The sequence below is a fragment of the Haliotis cracherodii genome, unplaced genomic scaffold, assembly GCF_022045235.1.
Source record: "Haliotis cracherodii isolate W230 unplaced genomic scaffold, xgHalCrac1.p SCAF_3, whole genome shotgun sequence".
Classification (NCBI taxonomy): domain Eukaryota; kingdom Metazoa; phylum Mollusca; class Gastropoda; order Lepetellida; family Haliotidae; genus Haliotis; species Haliotis cracherodii.
Window position 1 is genome coordinate 51354100 of NW_027266286.1, and position 23206 is coordinate 51377305.

The 23206-nt window shown below is 40.7% G+C and overlaps 1 protein-coding gene across 1 annotated transcript; it reads right to left on the reverse strand.

Annotated features, from left to right (window-relative positions):
• Positions 1–303: 303 nt before the first annotated feature.
• LOC139475504 (toll-like receptor 4) lies at positions 304–9701 on the reverse strand. The gene is made up of 4 exons (XM_071258700.1): positions 9344–9701; positions 8687–8803; positions 7427–7759; positions 304–1592 (listed from the first exon to the last, which is right to left on the reverse strand). Exons 1-4 carry the CDS (start codon positions 9699–9701, stop codon positions 304–306), a joined length of 2097 nt encoding a protein of 698 aa, XP_071114801.1.
• Between the last annotated feature and the right edge of the window lie 13505 nt (positions 9702–23206).

Genomic DNA, 23206 nt, shown 5'->3' on the forward strand with positions numbered 1-23206 from the left:
CACCAGAAGCAAAACAGTGCTCAGTACCTATTCAACCCGAGCACTAATGAAATATATCGCAAACAAGTAACAACTATGATAAAACCAATGCCCCCCAAACTTGGTAATAATGACAAGGATAAAAGAAAATTACACATGAATTCATAATACACATAAATCAAATAAAGTGTCTTTCTTCACCACCATTTTCCTCACAGTGGTTATTGAATGGTTTTCTTGAATTTGTCAATTTTGTTTTGTCGCGAAATGGATACGGATATTTTTATCCCTAGGACATTGGTGTATATGTTATAAACGCATATTTTAATCCTCATCCATCTTGATGCACTGGCTGATTTCTTTCCACAGCCTCTCTTCATCGTCCCTGTATCTGCCCACACAGAAGATGTGTCTCTCCTCCACAACATTCAGCAAGGCTGGGGAGATGTCCCCTCGCCTCACGTCCTCAAACAACACAAGAAGGATGCTACCAACTGGCATTCTGGAGGAGGAATACACAGTACGATTAACGATGAAGCGGCACCACTGGTCCTCTACAAATGATTGAGTGAGAATAAGGAGCGTTTTCCAACTGGAATCTATTCCGTTGATGATGTCGTCAGCTATTTGTCCTCCAGGGATGGTGTCTCTGTCCTTCAGGAAGAGTTTGACTCCAAGTCTGTCTTCCAGGTGCTCTCTCATAGTGTGACAGATGTACTGATAATTGCAGTCACTGTAGCCGATGTAGGCATCGTAAGGGAAATCAAGACGTTTTAAAGGACGAACTGTTGTTTTGTAACCAAACAATCGCAGAACTATGTTTACAAGCAAAGTTTGTTTTGCAACAACAACGTACATTCCAACCATAATAAGAATGGTCACTGCAAATCCAGACACAGTTCCTGCCAGCATCAGTCTCCCATAACACATCCTCCAGATTTTCTCATAGTTATCTACGTAGTATGTTGTATTGCTGAGGGTGCCATCTTCCCGAAGACAAGCATATGTGGAACTGGGGACGAGATTAACTTTGGTGTTGGACAACCAGAGGATAAAGTCCTGGTTCTGACATCCACAGGACAGAAGATTGCCTTGCAGGTTGAGGGTCAAGTTGTGTTTGAAGGCCAGGTTATCTAGAAGACTCATTTCCATAATAGATAGATCTACCACGGAATTATGACTGAGATCTAGATAACAAAGGTATGGAGTACTTGTTAAATCAAAGGGTATGCTCTTAAAACGATTCCTTGAAAGATCAATTGTTTCAAGAGGTTTATCAACAAACATATGTTTATCAAATGACACCAAACCATTGTCATCTAAAATAATACTTCTTAATCGCCGCAAAGGCCGAAGAAGTCGCCTTCCATTTTCCAGAAGGTAAAATTCCGGTTTCCCAAGACCAGAATTAGTCATATTTAAGTATGTTAAGCTGGGCAGGTTGTCAAATGAATAATCTACTATGCCCCCTAGCGGATTTCCCGACACATCCAATTCTGATAGATTTGTAAGACCAAACACCTTATGGATTTCATTAAAACCGTTGTATGCAAAATTGGCGTATTCCAAATAAGATGCATTCATGAAGAAAACATCCAGCTGATAAAGCTGAACTGAAGACGACATTATACCAGGAACACAAAGACTACGCAGTGTCTTTGGTAAGTAAATATTAAGCCGAGGTCGTCCGAGGTTCTACTCCTGAACACGACGTTCATTCCATGCAAATTTCGTTATCTTAAGATAAACAATGTTTGGGGCCATTGACAACATCAGAAATAATTTAGGACTTCCAAAGATATAATTTTCGGATAAATCTAAAGACCGAATACACTCACAGAACTTTCCATTCACACACAAGTTGTTAGCAATCCATACTATCTTATTTCTCTTCATGGATAACGAAGCAACACAGATGTTATTTAGAATGTTCAGGATTGGGTTAGACAGGATCTGGTGTTCAACGCCAAGCCAGTTAATACCAAACCCATCAAATGCTGCGTCCATTGTTACTGCTGACAAGTTCCTACCCCTAAGTCCATACATAGACTTTACTGCTGTAGTCGGACTTAAATAACTTGAATAAGACATCTTAAGGACCTTCAAATACACAAAATACGAAAATGCATTGCTCTTAATTTCTACAATTGGACAGTGGTCAAGATTTACATTTGCAATGGGCACATTGGCAAAATGTCTGAAAGTGTCATTGTAAATGTACGATAATTTACATCCACGCAATCCCAACAACATTGTTGTAAGATTAGTCATGTTTGCGAAGATTTTACCAAATGTAGTGTCTTTCAACGTATCAAGACTTAATTCCTGGACAGATCTGAGGTCCCCAATGGCCTTTGGGTAAGTGCTTTGACTTCGGTCATCATTGTTGTGCAGGTAGATCTTCTGAAGCTTCTGCAGGGGAAGGAAGACATGTTCTGGATAGTCATCATAACTCAACTTGTTTCCAGTCAAAACGAGTACCCTCAAGTTGGTCGTTTTCAGGAATGCATCCACACTCAGCTTTGAAATGTGATTGAATGAAGCGTCAAGGTATCTTAGATGAGGCAGAATCAGTGATGTGTTGTCTAAGAAGGAAATATTGTTGTGACTTATATCCAGGATGGTTGTGTTTCTTTGCAAAGTATTGGGGACGTTGGTAAGATCTCTATCACTGCAGTTCACACGAGTTCCATGATGAAGCTGATCAGGCGCCTGGCTACACTCACAAGCAAAGTTCGTGTTTACAAATGTGAGACCGAGAACTGTCAACAGGATAAGGCCCATTGTACTTTTGTTTTTTCTGTGAAAAGGATAAAATATGTCGTTTATTGCCTTGTACCTTAATCCAAGCAGGGGAACGTGTGATGGGTATGTACGAGTTATTAGCAGACTTATGTTTATTAAAGATATATGCCAAAATAATACAATATCATTGCTACCTCGTATTGTAAAAGGAAACGTGACAATGAGAATTGAAATGAATGATTAAGAGGTATGAAATCCACGAAAAATGTGTATACCAGATGGAAATGAAAACAATAGATTGTAACATTCAAAAGACAAACCGGAGCTGAGAGTTATTTTTTTAGTAACTTGCAGATTACATTTGCAGATTACAATTATGTATACATCAACAATTACCTTTTGATAAAATATCTCATTGAATGTACTCAAGCAAAACATTGTTAATCAAATTACACAACTTGTATATTGAAAATATATCCAGTGACAAACATTTTCCATAATCATAAGTATATTTCTAAACAATTTCTTGACAATCTCATAAGCATGTGTTTATTGATTCAATTTTTGTACAAGACACAGACAAACCTCAACACAGCTATTGTAACACAAGGTCATGCCACGACGACAACTCACTTAACATCCTTTCCTAATGGCATTTCAATAATCTAAAGAACTTTTCGAAATGAAAGGCAGAAAGACATTCAAAACATGCTTGCTCATGACTGGATTTGACATGTCTGCGCCTTGAATTGAAGCATCTGATATTATTTAAAGCAGTCTTCGTACCGTATGCTCTCAAACATCTGTTGAATCTTAGATTATGTGCATTTTATGGTGATTTCCTTACCTAGGTCAGAACTGAGCCTTGAATGCAGGCAATGGTCGCATGTACCTCCAACGGAACGCGTACAACGCACACTGGTTTCCAATATGCACAAGTAGCTGCAAGAGGTGCCTCTTTTAGAAACTGTGACTTCCTTGTCTGCTGCCTTCCTTGTGACAGAGGAAGGATTATAAAATTTCGAAAGGCGTTTTCGTGTTTAAGTACTGCCTTTACATAACACACGTCGACGTCCTAAGATAACTACTTGTTCAGTCGCGTTCACCACTATAATGCATACATGCATTGATGAAAGGAGGAGCATGACTCATCTTAGTGGGGTTATATTACCAATGTTTGAATTTGCGTATTTGTAATCTCTGCGCAGCTCGAAATGTCGTACATGTGTGTTCTGGTGACAGAATGTCAATATATCGCCTTTCTGTAACGGTGAATACGATGACAGCGCGGTAGTTGAAGGGTCACTATGCTCAAGCGCCCTGTGTGGAGTGAACTTTGGTTTGTTTGTTTTGAATGTTGATCTCAGTTGGAAAACTGACTTTTTTCGTGTTGAGAGGTGCGCATCCAGGTGTTATAAACATGATATAGCGTAGCCACTACTAGTTAACGTTTTGATAAGACATTATATACTGAACCGCAAAAGAAACGTCACCCCAAGTAACATTGCATGAAAAGTTGTCATTTAAATATCTGGGTAATTTTTGTCAAAGTTTCTAAAATGTCACATTACCTTGTCCTGAAAATAAAATTTGATGAAAAAAAAACAATAAGCCAGATGACAATAAAACCGATATAGCGACGTGCATGCACGTGTGTGTGTGGCTGCTTGAACTAGTCCTGACTGATGCCGATTTATAGTGCCAGCTCACTGTGACACTATGCCGCAGTTCAACATGAGTACCCTTTATGCTGAGCGCTAGAAAGGGTAACAACAAGTACCATCTTTTAACGTCTTTCGGATCGAACCCCGGACCTTCCGCTCTCCTGGCGGACGCTCTATCACTAGACCACGGAGGCGAGAGTGAGATAACAATGAACAATCAAACAACGCATTTTCGATTGTTCACATTATTTGGTCACAGCTTTAAAGAGGCATGAGCACGTCATGTATAGACACGCAGTACACGAACAGTTGTATTCCATCCACTCCATCTAGGTGTATACACTACAGGCCAGATTTTCACAGTAAATCACGCACACCGAAAACAAACCGAGTTGCGCACGCATTCGGTTTGTTGTTCTATTGAAAATGAGTGAGTGAGTACGGTTTTACGCCGCTTTTAGCAATATTCCAGCAATATCACGGCGGGGGACACTAGAAATGGGCTTCACACATTTTACCCATTTCGGGAATCGAACCCGGGCTCCGTCGTGACGAGCAAACGCTTAAACCACTAGGCTACCCGACCGCCCCCCAATTGAAAATGAAGCGGGTGTTAATCATTACGATGAACACTTTATGGGGATTGTGTCTTGTTTGTAATTTGTGTGGCTATTTGCTGTCGATTGCTTATTTCAATAATTCCAGACATTCAGCCTTCATTTACATTTAATATGTGGTGTATTGTCTTCACATGCCGATGTCAGCAGTGTGGCATGTCAGCAGTGTCAGCATGTATCTAGACACGTTAACTTTGTGGTGTATTGCCTTCACATGCTAATTTTGTGGTGTATTGTCAATGTCAGCTGTGTGGCATGTTTTTTTGACATGTCAACTTTGTGGTGTATTGCCCTCACATGCCGATGTCAGCTGTGTGACGTATTGTCTTCACATGTCAACTCTGGCATGCCACGAAACATATACATGGTATTATATATCGACCTCAGTGGTCACATTAAGAGAGCTACACGTACACGTTCTATGTTGTTTACACATTGTCTTACTATCGTATGGTTATCACAGCCTGACGGGTCGTCCTGCATTCTTACTCGTGTCAAAACACAAGCAAAAAGGGTCCTCTACACTATAGGCAAGTATTAATATTTGAGTGAGTGAGTGAGTGAGTATGGTTTCACGCCACTTTAAGCAATAGTCCAGCAATATCACGGCGGGGGACACCAGAAATGGGCTTCACACATTGTACCCATGTCGTAAATCGAACCCGGGTCTTCGATGTGACGAGCTAACGCTCTAACCACTAGTCTACCCGACCGCCCCAATAAATGTTTGAAATGGTAAACGTTTAATTGAAACTGACACGTACTTCTCTTGATGTACTTGTCAGACTATGCTAAGGCCTCTGAAAGGAATATTCTTTTTCAGTGAAAGGTTACTAAGATTTTGCCCTAGTTGTAAGGTGGATTTGTTTGTTTGTTTGTTGTTTAGTGCCGCACTCCAGCTATATGACGGCGGTCTGTAAATAACCAGACAATCCAGTAATTGACAAAATTGATCCTCGCAATGTGGATCTCCCGTTAGTCGCCTCCTACGACAAGCATGGGTTACTGAAGACCAAGTGTAACCCGGAATCTTAACGGGTCTGTAAAGTCGAAGTAACGGATGAATACCTTGTCTTTTTAATATACCCAGATATACAGATTAAAGGGTCAAAATTATTTTCCAACTACACAAGATTTTGATGCAGCATAGATGCTCGTCCCGTCTATTAGGTGTTATAAAATTAAACAGATTAATAAAATACTTTGATGTATTTTACATCATTTAATTCCAATATATTTGAACAACTTGTCGAAAGTCGAAAGTCAAAGTCAGAGTGAAAAGGCGGCAATGGCACCTCTTTATGTTAGCATGAAGTTTCTGAAGCTTTCTCAGATACAGCTATCTAAACTCATCTAAAACTACATGCGGATATTTGGCAACATTATGGAAATTGAGCTTTTGTGATACAATTGAAAAAAGAAATGTATTAGTTTCGAAAACCCACGCATACACATGCTTACAAAAACACTCACATGTTCTCTTTTAACAGTGTATAGGCATGATAGCAATCACAGGACTGTTTGGTCCAGACTAGATCATTAACAGACCGCCGTCATATAGCTGAAATATTGCTGAGTGTGGCGTTAAACAAAAACAAAACAAACAACAATGTTTAAAACATTAAATACGGTATGAACAATGCCTGAGAATCCACTATTACGTTCATTCTTATCAACCAAAGTTTCATCCTCCGTCCCCATTTCCTTTCAGCATTTCCTATTATTCGTTTACTTAGTTTCATGATATTTCACATGATTTACAAATGCTTCTTGATTTGCGTTTGTATACAAGAAGAAATGTAAAATGCTACCTTTCATTACTTGGTCACTCGAACTTGATATCGGTGTAAGAATCGCTAAGTGCAAGAAACCAGAAGTTGTTATCCCTGAAGTTGTATGTTTCTTATTTAGTCATCAACTTCTAGTATGCCAAATTCAAACAGTTTATCATGTTTTACCTTTTTGCGAACACGTGAGCTGATGTCACCACAATGTCATAGTGATTCACAGACACATGCTCATGATATGGGGCGGTCGGGTAGCCTAGTGGTTAAAGCGTTCGCTCGTCACGCCGAAGACCCGGGTTTGATTCCCGACATGGGTACAATGTGTGAAGCCCATTTCTGGTGTCCCCCGCCGTGATATTGCTGGAATATTTCTCAAAGCGGCGTAAAACCATACTCACTCACTCACTTCTCATGATATAGTCAGAATAGTACAATCGACTCTTTGTTGCTTTTCTCTTACACCACAAACATCACGCGATGGATGTTTTACTTTCTATTTTACATTTGTTACATGGAGTAATTTGAATTATGATAATGAATAATGCAATACACTTTATACAACTTAAGTACGTGTAGTTCGAAAGCAGAATTCGAGATGGAACCTATTTGTCTTTGGGTATCACAATACACTGACAGACGTCTTTCCACAGTTTCCCTTCTTCGCCCCTGTACTTTTCCATGTCGAAGATTTGTTTCTCCTCCACAACGTTCAGCAAGGTCGGAGGGATGTCCGCTCGTCGCACGTCCTCAAACAACACCAGAACAATGCTCCCTGCTGGCATTCTAGACGAGGAATACACTACACGGTTGACAATGAAGCGGCACCACTGATCCTCAAGAAATGATTGGCTGAGAGCTAGAATTACATTCCAGCTGGAGTCTATACCGTCGATGATGTCTTCAGCAATTTGTCCTCCAGGGATGGTGTCTCTGTCCTTGAGGAACAGTTTAAGCCCGTGCTGGTTCTCTAGGTGATATCTCACGGTGTGACAAATATATTGGTAGTCGTTCTCGCTATATGCGATGTAAGCATCGTTAGGGAAATCCTTTCTTTTCAGTGCTTCCTTTGTTGTCTTGAAACCAAACATCCGTAAAACAATATTTATGAGAAGCGTTTTTCTTCGATAAATGACAAATATTGCAATCATCACCAATACTATGACAGCATAACAAACAACACTCACAGAAAGCCAAAAGCCCCCTACACATTGCTTCCATATTTCATCGTAATGTTCATATATGTAGAACGTATTTGTCACGGCACCATCGTCTTTGGCACATGAGGAATTTTCTGCCGTTGTTCTCACATTTGTCTTGAACAACCATATAATAAAGTCCAACGTCTTACATCCACACGACAGGAGATTACCATTCAGGTCTAACGATAGGTTGTTCCTTACGGCCAGTGCGTCGAGCTGTTTCATTTCCGTTGTTGAAAGCGCTGCTATTGAGTTGGAGCTTAGGTCAAGGTGACTCAGATAGGGCGTTGTAGATAGGTCAAAAGGTATTGTTGAAAATCTGTTGTTTGACAGAATGAGGGACTTCAGTGGAACGCCTTCAAAGGAGGTGACACTGAGCATTCGAAGATTGTTCGAACTTACGTCCAGTGTATGTAGGTGAGGCAGAAAAGATAACCCATGTTGTACTTTCGATAATGCCTCTCCCAGGTCAAGATTGGCATCAGACATAATCAGGGTGTCAAGCATAGGAAAGCTGGCTAAAAACAAAGACGATATTCCGGCACGGTTATTACCTGATATGTCTAAATAAGAAAGGTTATGAAGCCCTCTGACTGTACTACTGAATCTGTCAAGGCCTGCATATGTCAAGGACATATATTTCATCGACATACCATTATATATGGTTACATTAGAAACACAACCAAAGTTCTTACCACTGAGAGTCAAATACACCAATGTTTCTGGGAGTGTGAGGCCAAATGTCGGGAGTGAGATTGCACATATTTCTACAAGTTTTTGTTTCGTAGATTCCTGTGTCATGCTGAAGGTATCTGACAAATTGAGGGATACAAGATTTGGCATAAGGGATATTTCAAACAATATTTTGGGATCTCCAAACCAATCATTCCCTGAAAAGTCAATGACTTTAATGCAGGAAGCAAAAGTGGACCCATCATCTACAATTGAACTGTCAAACCATAACAGCTTACAGTTGATCATTTCAAATCTTTCCACACAGACATCTTTCAGATTTGCAACGATGGTTTTATCTAATATTCGCTGATTCATTAACCCTACTTTAAGATTAAACAATTGAAAGATATGATTAATTTTGATGGAGGTTAAATTATTTCCTCTCAGGCCATACATTGCAGATACCGCTTCTGTGGGAGTTAATGTAATTGCGTTTGACAAGACCAGATTCTTCAGGGACGCCAGGTACCGAAATGCATTTGGTCCTATTCTGGTAAGTGGACATAGATGGAGATCCAGTGTCTCTATCTGCACATTGTACTGAAATGATTTGAAAGTGTCATTATGAAGAAATGAAAGTTTGCACTGGCTAAATCCAAACATTAGGCGCTTCAAACTTGTAAGCTCTGAAAATCCTGGTCCAAAATTGGTGTAGGTAAAAGTGTCAATTTTCAGTTCTTGAACATGCTTAAGCTTCGCAATGGCCCTTTCCGGATACGTTCCTTCGTAACGGTGGTCGTTGTTGTGCAGATGGAGCATCTGAAGCTTCTGTAAAGGTTGGAATACGTCATCTGGGTAGGTGGTGGAATCAAGCCTCAACTCGTTGTTATTGAGATAGAGTTCTTCTAAATCAGCTGCCTCCAGAAATGATCCTTCTTCGAGTATTTTGATAATATTAAATGATAAGTCCAGATATTTCAGGTTCGGCAAATGTAGGAATCTCTTTACAATGCGCGAAATGCTGTTATGACTCATATCTAAACGTGTTGTATTTTGTGGAAGATCGGAAGGAATGCTTTTCAAGTGTCTGTTCCTGCAATCCACAGAAATTCCATGGAGATCGTGAGACTGGATACAGCCATGTGTAGATTCTGCAGTGACCGATACAAAGATCAAGACCCAGACCATCACCAACGCCATTCGATCGCACATGGTTCCACCGTGGTTCAGCATCTGGTGGTTGGAACACACGTATAATTATATAAATAATAACACAAAATATCAGTTCTTATAGACTAATAATGACAGTTACGTTCTTGTATGATATAAATTAGGATAGGTTAGTCGGCAAAATCTCTAATTCTGTCAATCATTTTGAGTTATGGGATGATTGTATATCACATGATCAGTCTTTTTTGTGGACAACATGGGGCCTTACATAAGAAAAGCTATGATACATAAAGACTATTTTTATGTAATATAACACAGAAGGTCGACAGCAAATGCAAGGCATGATCAGGTAACACAACAAGCTTTTTGTTAGTCCTTAGATTGATTAAGAAATATGCATCACTACATGCTTCCTTTGGATATAGCAAAGGAAGGAAATTATGGAATGCTCTATGAAACCCGTTAGGTATAAAAACGATTTCAGAGCTTCTATATCTTGACAATGGTTGTAAATTGGCAAGTTGTTAAAGAGATACAGTTCATGGTTTCAAAATAACCTTTTTTACTAATAAATAACACAAGGGGCACTTTTTCCCTCTCATAAAACAACGATGTAGCTCAACTCACTGCACCGACGATTCCCGTTATAGAATGAATCCCCAGTAACGGTAGTTGTACGAAGCGACTGTGACTTAACTTGGTGACCTCATTGTTTACCCTGAAGGCGTGTGACGTTGCCTTTGATATCAGTCACAGAAGGCTAACGCATGCAATTTTCTGCATGCAAGATTGTCACAATCAAGAAAGTGCATTGTGAGGGTAAGGTGAAACCATCACCTCTACAATTCAAGGACACACCTACAGTTTGAAAAAAGTCACCACGTCCGTCTTGACTGAGGCATTATCATCCAGTTTGGACCTTTCCGAAATGCCTCCATGTCAGAAGTGTATTTTACAACATTATCATGTAAATGTGCGTCTACTTTCGGCCATTACTGACACCAGACCGTTGAATTTATCATGCCAAATGGAGGGGGTGATTACTTGGATCTAACTTGATCTCCTCTACCTGTGAAACTGAGCGACACCCACGCTGAAGGGTCCGTACTGGCGCAGAAAGAGCATGTGCCCCCTGTCGATCTGTTTCGTCAAGCATTATGGTCAAGGATAGCGGTACACCTTCAAGGTCAATTGGTCAGTTCGAGTAAAGGAGTAAACCTTACAAAGCCATGCTTCAAACTTTGTTATGGAGAGGAAGCTAAGGCGAGCCAACTTCAATCCCAACTGTTCTGGAAAGATACTGGTGACACAACTGCTGACAGTTGATTCCACAGATCCATTATCTGGAGGAAATGATGGTCCAATCAATCGAGCACCTTTCATTGAGGGAAGTAAACTCGTAACTATGTCCGGTCCACTGTTGGAAGATGTGTTCACTTAGTCAATGGAGTCGATGTTAGTATCAAACTGTTCAGATCCAGTCCCCTTTTTACACTTATGGCTGGAGCTAGTGAAAACGAGTACAAAATAGAACTACAAGACATGTACCTGAAAGCCTGCAAGCTCAGAATGTATAGTGCCCCGGTTCTGGCTCATGCTAAACAGTTTGAGAAAGCTAATTCCTTGTACCCGTACATCTCTGAGACAAGCTGGCATGAGTGCTTCGCAGATGACTTATACATTTGATAACTTACTTCATGACAACTGTCCAACTCGAGTCGTTGTTGGGTTTGTCAGTGGAGAGGTAGTGAGCGGTTCCTACTCTAAATGCCCTTTCAACTTCCAGGGCTCAATTATCAAAACAGTGGAGCTGTATTTAGATTGGGTCAGTGTTCCAGGTAGACCTGTTGATGCAGACGACAAAGAAGCCTGTGTGGAATTTGTTTGAAGGAGCCAACACGTGGCGAGAGGACACGATTTACAAAGAACGGAGTTTGAATTCTGCAACGCCCGCTTCATTTTCAGCCTAAAACTTTGTCCGCCAATGACAAGTATCGTAATGTTTTAAAATCAGGGAACCTGAGGCTCGAAGTTCAATTCAAATACACCTTTCATTCATCATCTTAAAACCAGATCACATCAATATCATCAGAGATGAGGCGGTCAGACGGGCAAGGCTTCTAGCTCGTGTTACGGCTTAATAACCATGCATATAGTTGCCATAACCGGAACCAACATGAATAACGGAGACTTCTCATTGAGACCCAGTGTTACTAAAGTCACCATGGAGTCAACATCTTGTCCAGAATGTAGTGAACTCTTTTCCAGATGTGATAAAATGCAGAGACACAGTAGACAGATGCATCAGACCCTTCCTACACCTCACGTCCCTCCTCCTCCCTCTCCTCAACATTATGTCTGTGAACAAGAACCGTTCTAATCTCCTTAACTAAAAGAAATAGATATAAATCAAGATGGCGATATATAATCACTATGTCTATAGAAACCAAAGGACTCCGCCTCCCCACGACGGAACAAAAACTAAAGAAACTAATGTGTGTTAAGAGGCGAGCGAAACTGGGTGCTCCAGGCATGAAACACTACCCTAGACATAGTAAGTAAACTACGGTTATAACGAACTTAAAGGGACTGCTAATTTTAGTTCGTTATAATCGTAGTTCGTTATAAGCATATATACAGCATAACTTCAGCAAATAGTAGGGACCAAAAACGTTAGTTCGTTGTATCCGTCAGTTCGTTATAAGCGGGGGGCACGGGTGGCCCAGTCGTCTAAGGTGCCGCGATTCGCTGTGCAGAGTTGTGTCCCTTTATCACGTCAGAAACCTATAATTGTGGGTTCGAATCCCGGTTCGCCCCGATTATGTTTCTAGGTTTGTCAGCACCATACCCGTGCTCGTTGGTTTCACCGAAGTGGTAAACGTCTGAGACCTGCATCACTTCGGGCTTTCCTCCCACATTAAGCTGACACGCCGTGATATAACTGGAATACTGTTAAAAGCGGCGTTAAACCCAACTCACTCACTCACTCGTTATAAGCGTGTTCGTTATAACCGTAGTTTACTGTACATAAAATTGGATACAACTTTTTATGCTTGTCGAATCAAATTGTAACACACCATTTATTGATTGAGTTAATAAAAGGACGAAAAATAAATAACCGTTTGTGATTATGTCGTGATACACATAGACATAGAGTAGTATATTCACTAAGTGAAAAGATTGGAGTTGCGAACGAACACACGAATGTACAATGTGACGTAGAACAATGTCAGACAAATTCCTGTCTTACATAAAACACATGATAAATTCACTCGGGGCGAGGCGGTGTTCCACAGGCTATTGTTTTACTGGTTAACAGTCATTGAAAGATATCAACTTTCCATGACTGGAACCCTTATGTCTAAGATCTTATACCCTCTGAGTTACTATTCTCAAAGTGTTATTCAATGGTTAAATGACATATACTTGTAAATACATATAGATAACATGTTTCAGCCAGTGTCGTTTTAATATTAACATTTCACTCTGATTGGAAATGACACAGAGCCTTAAGACTGAAATATGTCGTATTCCTTGGATGTTGGTAGTAGGGTCAGGCAAATAATCCTTATTCGTTTTCTTCTGCCGAGTGTGCGTTTTTGAATAATTGACTACCCCTGTCACATAGACCACGTTCGGGCTCTGTCGTCGTTCTGACACACTCACGCGCTGTTCTGATAGATAAATACCGCATGACCCATGTCGTTAGCGTCTTGTTTCATTTCAATTGGTCAGGTAGAGAAAATACATAGACGACGTTCAAACTTGCTCCAGGCAGTGGAGTTTGGATTCGTCCTGAAACACTGCATCTGTGCTACAATCTGACGTCATGCTTCTCAATAGAAACTGTCAGTAAAATAATATGTTCAAAACGGGTGACAACGAAATTTGCCTCGAGCCCAGACCGAGAGACAGACACGAATACTGTAAACATAGCACATTGCAACGTATGTCATACTCTTATTTCGACTCAATCCCCGTCATGTAGCGTATCGTTGGTATATTTTAATAGTGATCCAACCCGCTCCTTTGGACCTTCGACTTTCGCGAAACCGTTTAAGCAATTTCTTCTATAAATGACATGAAAATATTTTCTCGGTGTGCATCCTATATTCTATGACATGTAGGTTTTCATTGAAGAACTTAGTAAACTTCGAGTACTTTCTTCTTCTCTTCATCGTTATTTAGTCAATTGTTCATAGCCATAAGCTAAAATTAAAATTATATTGCTCTCAGAGATCATTCCGGAAATATATTCATTAGTCTTTCATTTATTGATTTGTTTCAGGCGTAACCATCATTTTCCAGTGGCCCTGAGTAGGCGTTATACCTGTTCTCATTCAGAAACTGTCTCACGTCAAGTACGGTGCAATTGTCACTATCACAAACGACAGCTCGTGTAGAATAGGACAAGACAAACTGTGTGTTCGAGCAGTGTGAAGAACCGTTGATAGACTACAAACGGAGATTTCAATAGGATGGTCGTAAAAAATACGTCACTATCTATTAGTTTCATTTTTCCAGTTGGAAATACTAACTGCATTAACGATAGTCAAAATGGTGATTTATGTCATCAGAAAACCAACCAGAGTTCCGACTACAGCGTCCTCCCGATAAAAGGGTTTGATACGAGCGCATCTTCTACGTTCATTGGCAACTTGACGATTAACCTTAGATCGCACTAATATATCTTCACCGCACATTCCACCTAGAGATGACGTATTCTATTTTCGTTGAGTTATAAAAACAGGAAGTGAACCTCAACTGGAGACGGTGAACATTGCTTCCACTCCAAGCTTAGAACGAAACTGGAATGACTGTTAACTTTTAAACACTGCCATATGTTTACTATCTGGCCAAATATGTGTAAATTGCGTGAAACGTTATCACCTAAAAATATATCCACTTTGAAACATCTGTCCAGATTCATCATAAATTTGAACTCATTATTGCGTTAAGGTGTCTAATTTTATTTCTTTTGATGATGATGATGATGATGATTATTTTTATTACTTTATTTGCTTATTTTTTTATTTATTTTAGGCTTGTTACCATCTTGATCTGCATTGTATATTATATGTTGTATATATATATATATATATATACTCTTGTACCACCGTTGGTGGTTTTTCAGAGAAATAAACTGAACTCAACTGAACTGATAAAGCCGTTTCTTCCTCGGTGACTCATCAGATATGTAGCGTGTGCGTTCAAGCGATTCCAGACGACTAACACGCTGCTTACGTAGAGGTTATCACGCGAGTGTGTGTGTGTGTGGGGGGGTAATATCCTGCATTGGGAATAAACATTGTATTGAGCGAGCCTTGGCGAGCTGAATACATAGTGTTTATTCCTGATGCAGGATCTTTACTATCCCCAAACACACAAGCGTGATAACCTCTTTATCATATAATGTCATTCTTTAATTGTGCGCTTGAAAATCGCTTTCCCTCTCTCATAAACATTACCGAAACATTGCGAGTTTTCCTGGAATGCGCGCATTAATATTTATTACGTCAGGGGGTAAGTGATGTGTCAGTCGGACAATGACAGTAGCTAATATAGTTCCAACTGAAATCTGTTTCTTATACAGTGGCAAAGCAACATATACGCAAAACAACTATTATTTTTACTTGCCTTTCGCGGCAATCCATCGGTCTGACCGCTAAAGTAACTGCCCTTTGTTAAAAGGAAGCTACTCTAACACTAGTCTATGACATGCAACGTCACGGCCATGTTCAGACGTTGTTGACAGTCGGCCTGTCCTGTCATAACGTTAGCAAGTGCAGTCGGATGTACACACATCGACAAAACGAAACGTAACATTCCAATCTACCACTGTTGTCAACACACGTTTTCCTTGTTGATGCAAATTCAACGTCATAATTTCATATATCCTCCCCTACTCCCCCCCGCCCCACCTCCCCCTCCCCCAATATGGAAAAGGTCGGCCCCTAAATATGTAAATCCACAACCTATTTACGCATATGTGTGCACACACACACACACACACACACACACACACACACACACACACACACACACACACACACACACACACACACACACACACACACACTTGATAACTGTACTCACATGGGAGACACATCCACAGCGACTCTCAAGATGTCTACACTAGAGGAGGATAAATGTGCGCCCACTCGTCACATCCTGTTTGCTTGGTCCCGAGGAACGGGAGGCGTGACTTGTAGAATGTGTAACTATTACAACTCATTGTATGCTTACGCGCGAGCGACCGCCTCCGTGGTCTAGTGGGGGAGCGTCTGCCCGGACGATGTTGTCGCAACATGAGTCACGACGCTACGTCCCTCTTTCAGCATAAAGTGAAGAACGCGATCTCGAACGATGTCGTTCCGGTAGCGCACGCCATTGAAATTGCCATTAACAATGACGACTTGTGTTCTCCCATGAGTTGTGATGCCAACCCATATCATTACATTTCTACTCACAAACTGATGACGCTGAGTAACGGAACGCTTGTAGACCATTGAACGACCAACAGAACTATCCAGATGATACCTGGACTCACATGTCTTCTGAACGTCAGATGCTGTCTACATCAAGCTAGGCGTGCCAGATGGTGACGCGGAAGCGTCAGACCGGATGTTGTTCTCCCTCAACCAGTTGCGTACGGTTCTGCCACTGATTGTTCTCAATCCAGGAATTTTCCAAGCCGTTAATGTGGCGGTTTCATATTGATTCCGTAGATGCACCAACCGAATGTGGTCGTTGCACGGGGCAAGGTATGAGTGGTGCCTGCAGTAGATAACGGCTCAGTCGTCTAAGGCGCCGCGATTCGCTGTGCAGAGTTGCGTCCCTTGCGCACGCCAGAAACCTATGATTTTGGGTTCCAATCCCGGTTCGCCCCGATTATCTTTCTAGGTTTGTCAGCACCATATCCTTGCTCGTGGGTTTCACCGAAGTTGTAAACGTCTGAGACCTGCATCACTTCGGGCTTTCCTCCCACATTTAGCTGACACGCCGTGATGTAACTGGAATGCTGTTAAAACGGCGTTACATCCAACTCACTCACTCACAATTTTGAATATTCCAACTCCGTATTCAACTTCACTTAGAAAGAAGGGTGACGAGAATAAGGATAATAGTTTCCGGCAAAAGTCAAGTGTCGACCCCTCTTAGGATTGGGAATAATAAGTAGATCAACCTGCGTATTTGCCACTGCGGGATACTATTTCATGTCAGTAATTACTTGACAGTCCAACTCACACTTACAGAGTAGTGTATGTGAATATAGTTCACCAATTAGTTGTGCCGTTATCTTTTGTGTCAAACAACAGGATTTCGCCTGTCGTTTGTCATCGTCTATTTTACGCTATTTCTGCTTTTCAAACTTACTTTTTGTTCAGGCATTTGTGATTAAGTGTGCCCTTAAGTATTAAAATCTGCTATGTTGAGTTTACTTGCCCTTTAATACAGGTGGCAAAATCAAGCCAAGGGACTTTCGTCGTGAAGTTACAGCTAAGCTTCACACATTGATGACGAACATGCACATTGTGTATGCCTGGACACGCAAATGTAACCATGTAGGTCTCTATGCCTGGACACGCATATGTAGCCATGTAGGTTTCTGTACCTGGACACGCATATGTAGCCATGTATGTCCCTGTGCATGGACACGCATATGTAGCCATGTGTGTCTCTGCGCCTGGACACACATATGTAGCCATGTATGTCTCTGTACCTGGACACGCATATGTAGCCATGTAGGTCTCTGTACCTGGACACACATATGTAGCCATGTAGGTCTCTGTACCTGGACACGCATATGTAGCCATGTAGGTCTCTGTACCTGGACACACATATGTAGCCATGTAGGTCTCTGTACCTGGACACACATATGTAGCCATGTATGTCACTGTACCTGGACACACATATGTAACCATGTATGTCTCTGTGCCTGGACACACATATGTAACACATGTATGTCACTGTACCTGGACACACATATGTAGCCATGTATGTCACTGTACCTGGACACACATATGTAACCATGTATGTCTCTATGCCCGGACACACATATATAACACATGTATGTCTCTGTGCCTGGACACACATATGTAGCCATGTATGTCTCTATGCCTGGACACGCATATGTAACCATGTATGTCTCTATGCCTGGACACACATATGTAGCCATGTATGTCTCTATGCCTGGACACACATATGTAGCCATGTATGTCTCTGTGCCTGGACACACATATGTAACCATGTATGTCTCTGTGCCTGGACACACATATGTAACCATGTATGTCTCTATGCCTGGACACACATATGTAGCCATGTATGTCTCTATGCCTGGACACACATATGTAGCCATGTATGTCTCTGTGCCTGGACACACATATGTAGCCACGTATGTCTCTGTGCCTGGACACACATATGTAGCCATGTATGTCACTGTACCTGGACACACATATGTAGCCATGTATGTCACTGTACCTGGACACACATATGTAACCATGTATGTCTCTATGCCTGGACACACATATGTAGCCATGTATGTCTCTGTGCCTGGACACACATATGTAACACATGTATGTCTCTATGACTGGACACACATCCGAGATAATCATATGCAACCAACAATGTCGGATTAACGGGACTTGACTGTACAATACTCGCACAGTTTTTGTTTTGTTAATGATATCAGAATGTATACATCACACATAGGTTATACATTGTTACACATCCTAACATAACCAACCCAATGAAGGTAAACGTGACACAAAAATGCGATAGCATGAAATAACAATGTTTTCACGTTGAAAAGCAAGAAATTTTCGCTTTTTCTTTACCGCGCCAAATGACGTCAAGGTAAAAATAAAAAAAACATAACTTTTTATTAAAGAGTGTTTTACATAAATACTTTTTCCGATCCGGAAGGCCCCAGGTGGATGAAACAATTAGATTTAGTTCAAAATTTTAATTAATAGGACAAACCCTAATCATACTCCATGTGCTCAGGTGAAGTAATATTTTTTACGGTTCAGCGAGTAATTGGTACCACTTTGACTGAGTGTAAAATGTACGATTCGGTAAGGTAGTGAGTTGCCATCATGCCACCATTAAACAGGCATCGAGTTGTGTGAATAGATCTAGAGGAAATACGGCACCCCATTGTGTACACCAGGATGTAGCCACAAGCCGTATCGAGGAAGGAAATATAATCTAATCTGAAGGACAGGAGGTGGACTATCGTATTCATATGGCGACGATACGATGTTGTTTTGTTTGTGTGTGTGTGTGTGTGTTGGTGTGTGTTTGTGTTTGTTTGTGTGTGTCCGTTTGTGTGCGTGTGTGTGTGTTGGTGTGTGTGTGTGTGTTTTGTGTGTGTGTTTTGTGTGTGTGTGTGTGTGTGTGTGTGTGTGTGTGTGTGTGTGTGTGTGTGTGTGTGTGTGTGTTGGTGTGTGTGTGTTGGTGTGTGTGTGTGTGTGTGTGTGTGTGTGTGTGTGTGTGTGTGTGTGTGTGTGTGTGTGTGTCTGTACTGGTACGGACAAATGCAGGTTTTCTGCTGCTAACCCACTCAGATCCCATGCCGCAGTCTACCATGTAAACCCCACTTAGACACAACATCCCCACGTCACGTGTTTTTGAGCCTCACCTCTTTTCGAGGAACTAAACAATACGTGACCACACGCTTAATGACGTTATCAAGGTAGACGCTTCAAGCCCATTGAAGACGTCAAAAGTGTTCGCCACTTGCCGCTGAAGTCACATTGCGAATTAAGCTACATGAGGTAAGATATTCAATAACTAATGAAAACATAACTCAAAACTTACTATTTCACTCATGCACATTTTAATCAAACTTGATCTGCTGATAATTTTGCGTCAGAAAGTCGTGTGCACAGATGATGTATCGGCTGCTGTTTGTAAAGTTCCTGTTTGTAATGTCATGTGACTCATCCCTGTCATGCATCTTGTTTTAACCTAAAGGTAATGGAGGGGCTCGATATCATGTGACGGCTCCAAATTGGCGCATCATCCAGCTCGGCGAGGCATTGTTACTATAAAATTTAAAAGACATGGCCCTGTCACCATCCAAGTGTTTACAGAAATGCATCATGTTAAAGGTAAGACCTAATTTTAGTGTATTGGGATTGCCATGGTCCACGTAATCAGAAATACTTCTAAGGGTCTCGAAAACATAGTACGCGAGGTTATACTGATTCCGAGACGACCAGGCCTTGTTTCAGCCCCTGAATGCAGAGCCTCAGGCGGGGTAACAACAAGTATAATCTTTTGACGTCATTTGGTACGACGCGACCGGGGATGGAACTACCGATCTTCCGCGCTCCGGGCAGACTCGACCATAGAGATGACATAAACCTCGTATGGGCCATGGCCAGGCAAACAAGCTGCAGGACACGAAAGAATCTCGACGTCAGGGTAAAGTTATAATCAATCACCTGTATCCTCGTCTATATGGGTCGTACCTCATGACATCACGTATTATGTGCTGAGAATCTGGGGCCGTCTTGATCAAACAATTTAGTTTTGACTAAAAAACGTAGGTTTCTGATGTTATATTGTAGTGTATTTTTATTGTTGAACAATGTGTAACTGTGTTAAATTGTTTCTGTGGAGATTCGGTAGACACTCATTGCATTGTGTTTGGACGGTGGCTAGTCGTCAGAAATGAACTGTTTAATGTAAGCAGTCCTCAGGAAATTACTATATCTAGATGCAAGTGTGGCGTGTAAACGTCCGGTCTACCGTGGAAGATGGAATATTGTGTGATATTCTAGTGCCGCTAGAGAGCACTGTGTAAAGATTTACAGTAGCTAGTTAGCCTGTATACACAGTGACAAGAGCATGTTTACGCAACTCTCTCACACCTTTCATCACACCAAGACCAGCTTTCATGTGTTGATTACTCATCATCTATGGATCCCTGCCTTGGCCCCTCTCGGAAGCTTGCCCGCTGGTGCCGCTGGGTGAATATATGTTATTATCACTCATTTTTGCTGTCATCACTGTATGTTTCTATTTGATACTGACCACTGACATCATATTTTATACTGCCATTGAATTTTGTACGACTCTATTGTGTACTGCCATAGTAATTTCTGTGCAGTAATTTGTATTGATTTGACGGACAGACAAATGTATTCATTATTCATATAATTTAGAGACGCATGCTTGTTGTGGATTACATTTTGTGGATACTTAAGAACATAGTTGTTCAAGTTATGTGACAGGTTCAGCTTTCCAATACTTCATTCTTCGTAGATGCCAATAGATTTACAAGATGGTAGGTAGAAAAAGAAAAATTATCATTTATATGTGGTAGGTGCTTGCTTAGACAGATTTCTCTTAATACATTATACCTACTTCAAGTACACATAATATGAAATTCGTCTGATTAATATTTTTACAAAAAGGGCAACGTCTCTGTGCATTTTCAATATTTGTGTATCCACCAGTTTCTACAGCTAACACAAAGTAACTGCATTTAAATTTTGCCAAAGCAGACCTTAAGTAAACAGGGATGTTTGGTGAAAGGTTCAATTCAACATTCAAAAGTGACTTAAACTGTACAAAGTACCTACATTTTGAGGAATTGGACATTTCGGTAATCCAGGCTTGCAGGTGACTATCAAAGATTATTTTCTTAAAAATGGATAATTATAAAACTATTTATTTTTCCAACATCTTGGGCTATCCACGCAAATCCAGGTAAATATAGGTAAACCAATTAACACGCCCACTTTCATCCACGGATAACAACATCTGATAACATTGGTACAGTGATCTATTTTGGTTTGGTTTGGTTGTTGTTTAACGCTGCACTCAGCAATATTCCAGCTATATGACGGCGGTCTGTAAATAATCGAGTCTGGACCAGACAATCCAGTGATTGATATTATGAGCATCGATCCACGCAATTGGGATACGATGACATGCATCAACCAAGTCAGCGAGCCTGACCACCCGATCCCGTTAGTTGCCCTTTACGACAATCATCGTCACCTTTTACGGCAAGCATGGATTGCTGAAGACCTATTCTACCCCGAAATCTATACGGGTCGGATCTATTTTGACCAAGATTAATAATAATTTTACACCAATATTACACTGCTCTGGTCATACAAACAAACTGGAGAGGGACTATGCCACATTCACCAAGAACCAAACTGTCTTTAGTTTTACTACCCACTCTCAGCAACCATTTACATAGTTTTACTTCTATTTTTTCAATTTCTTTACAATATTTTACTCTTTCACCCGTGGTATAATAAAATTTCTCCATTGATTTTCTTTTGTTATTGTCAACTAGAATCGCCCATTGGCGATATATCATCTGCAAACCTTAAAGCAAACACATCGCAGAGAGACAAATATGCCTTTACCATCACAGTCCTCTTTGACTTTAACAAGTCTATTTATGAAAATGATAAATAGTCGAGGGCTTAAAAAACAGCCCTGGCGGGTTCCGATATTACAAGCAAAGTAATTGTAAACGCCTTTCGAAATCCTAACACAAGCATTAAGGCATAGAATACATTGATATTATAATGTTAATAAATCTACACGTTACACCAACTTCTTGGAGGCTGTCAAATAAAACAGTGTGTTTTAAAGAATCAAATGCTTTGGAAAAATCAACAAATACACAATAAAACCTCTTTAAAAATCACAATAAAAATCTTTCTTTTACTGGCATACTCTGGACAGTATGATATAATGAGAATATATTATCAATTGTTGAATACTTGGATCTAAAGCCTGCTTGTACCTCATCTATAACATTATTTGCATCACACCATCCGTGCAGTCTGGAGTTAAGAATAGAACGAAAAACCTTACAATCAGCATCAATCAAGGAAATACCTCGATACTTGCAGGGACTATCCTTATCCCAAGACTTAAACAAGGGACACACAATACTAATTCACTTACTGGGGTATCTGGCATTACCAGTATTACTTCTGAAGTGTAAAAATTATCATTTCCATCCCACTTGTAATAGACTGGACATACTAGAAAAGTGTTTTACCCAATCATCACTTCTTATCTTCTAAGATATAACTCCAGAATTTTGGCCTTGCTTTAGAGTTTTCAAAAGTTATTGAGGATCATCGCTCGATTCTAGCAACTTAAGCTTCTGATCACACCGGTACAGTTTCTTCTCCTTAGCAAAAGGAGTTTTAGATGGACTGCTCAACTTTCTAAAAACATCAAAGTCCACTCCATAATCTCAGTGTGCTCTTAAGGAATCATATTGTTTCTGTCATATTTATTTCAGCATCCAACCTGGGTGGCTGCCGTAACATTTGAGGAGATGGTGTTATATATTTGTGCATGATCAGCCGTTGACTGGTACA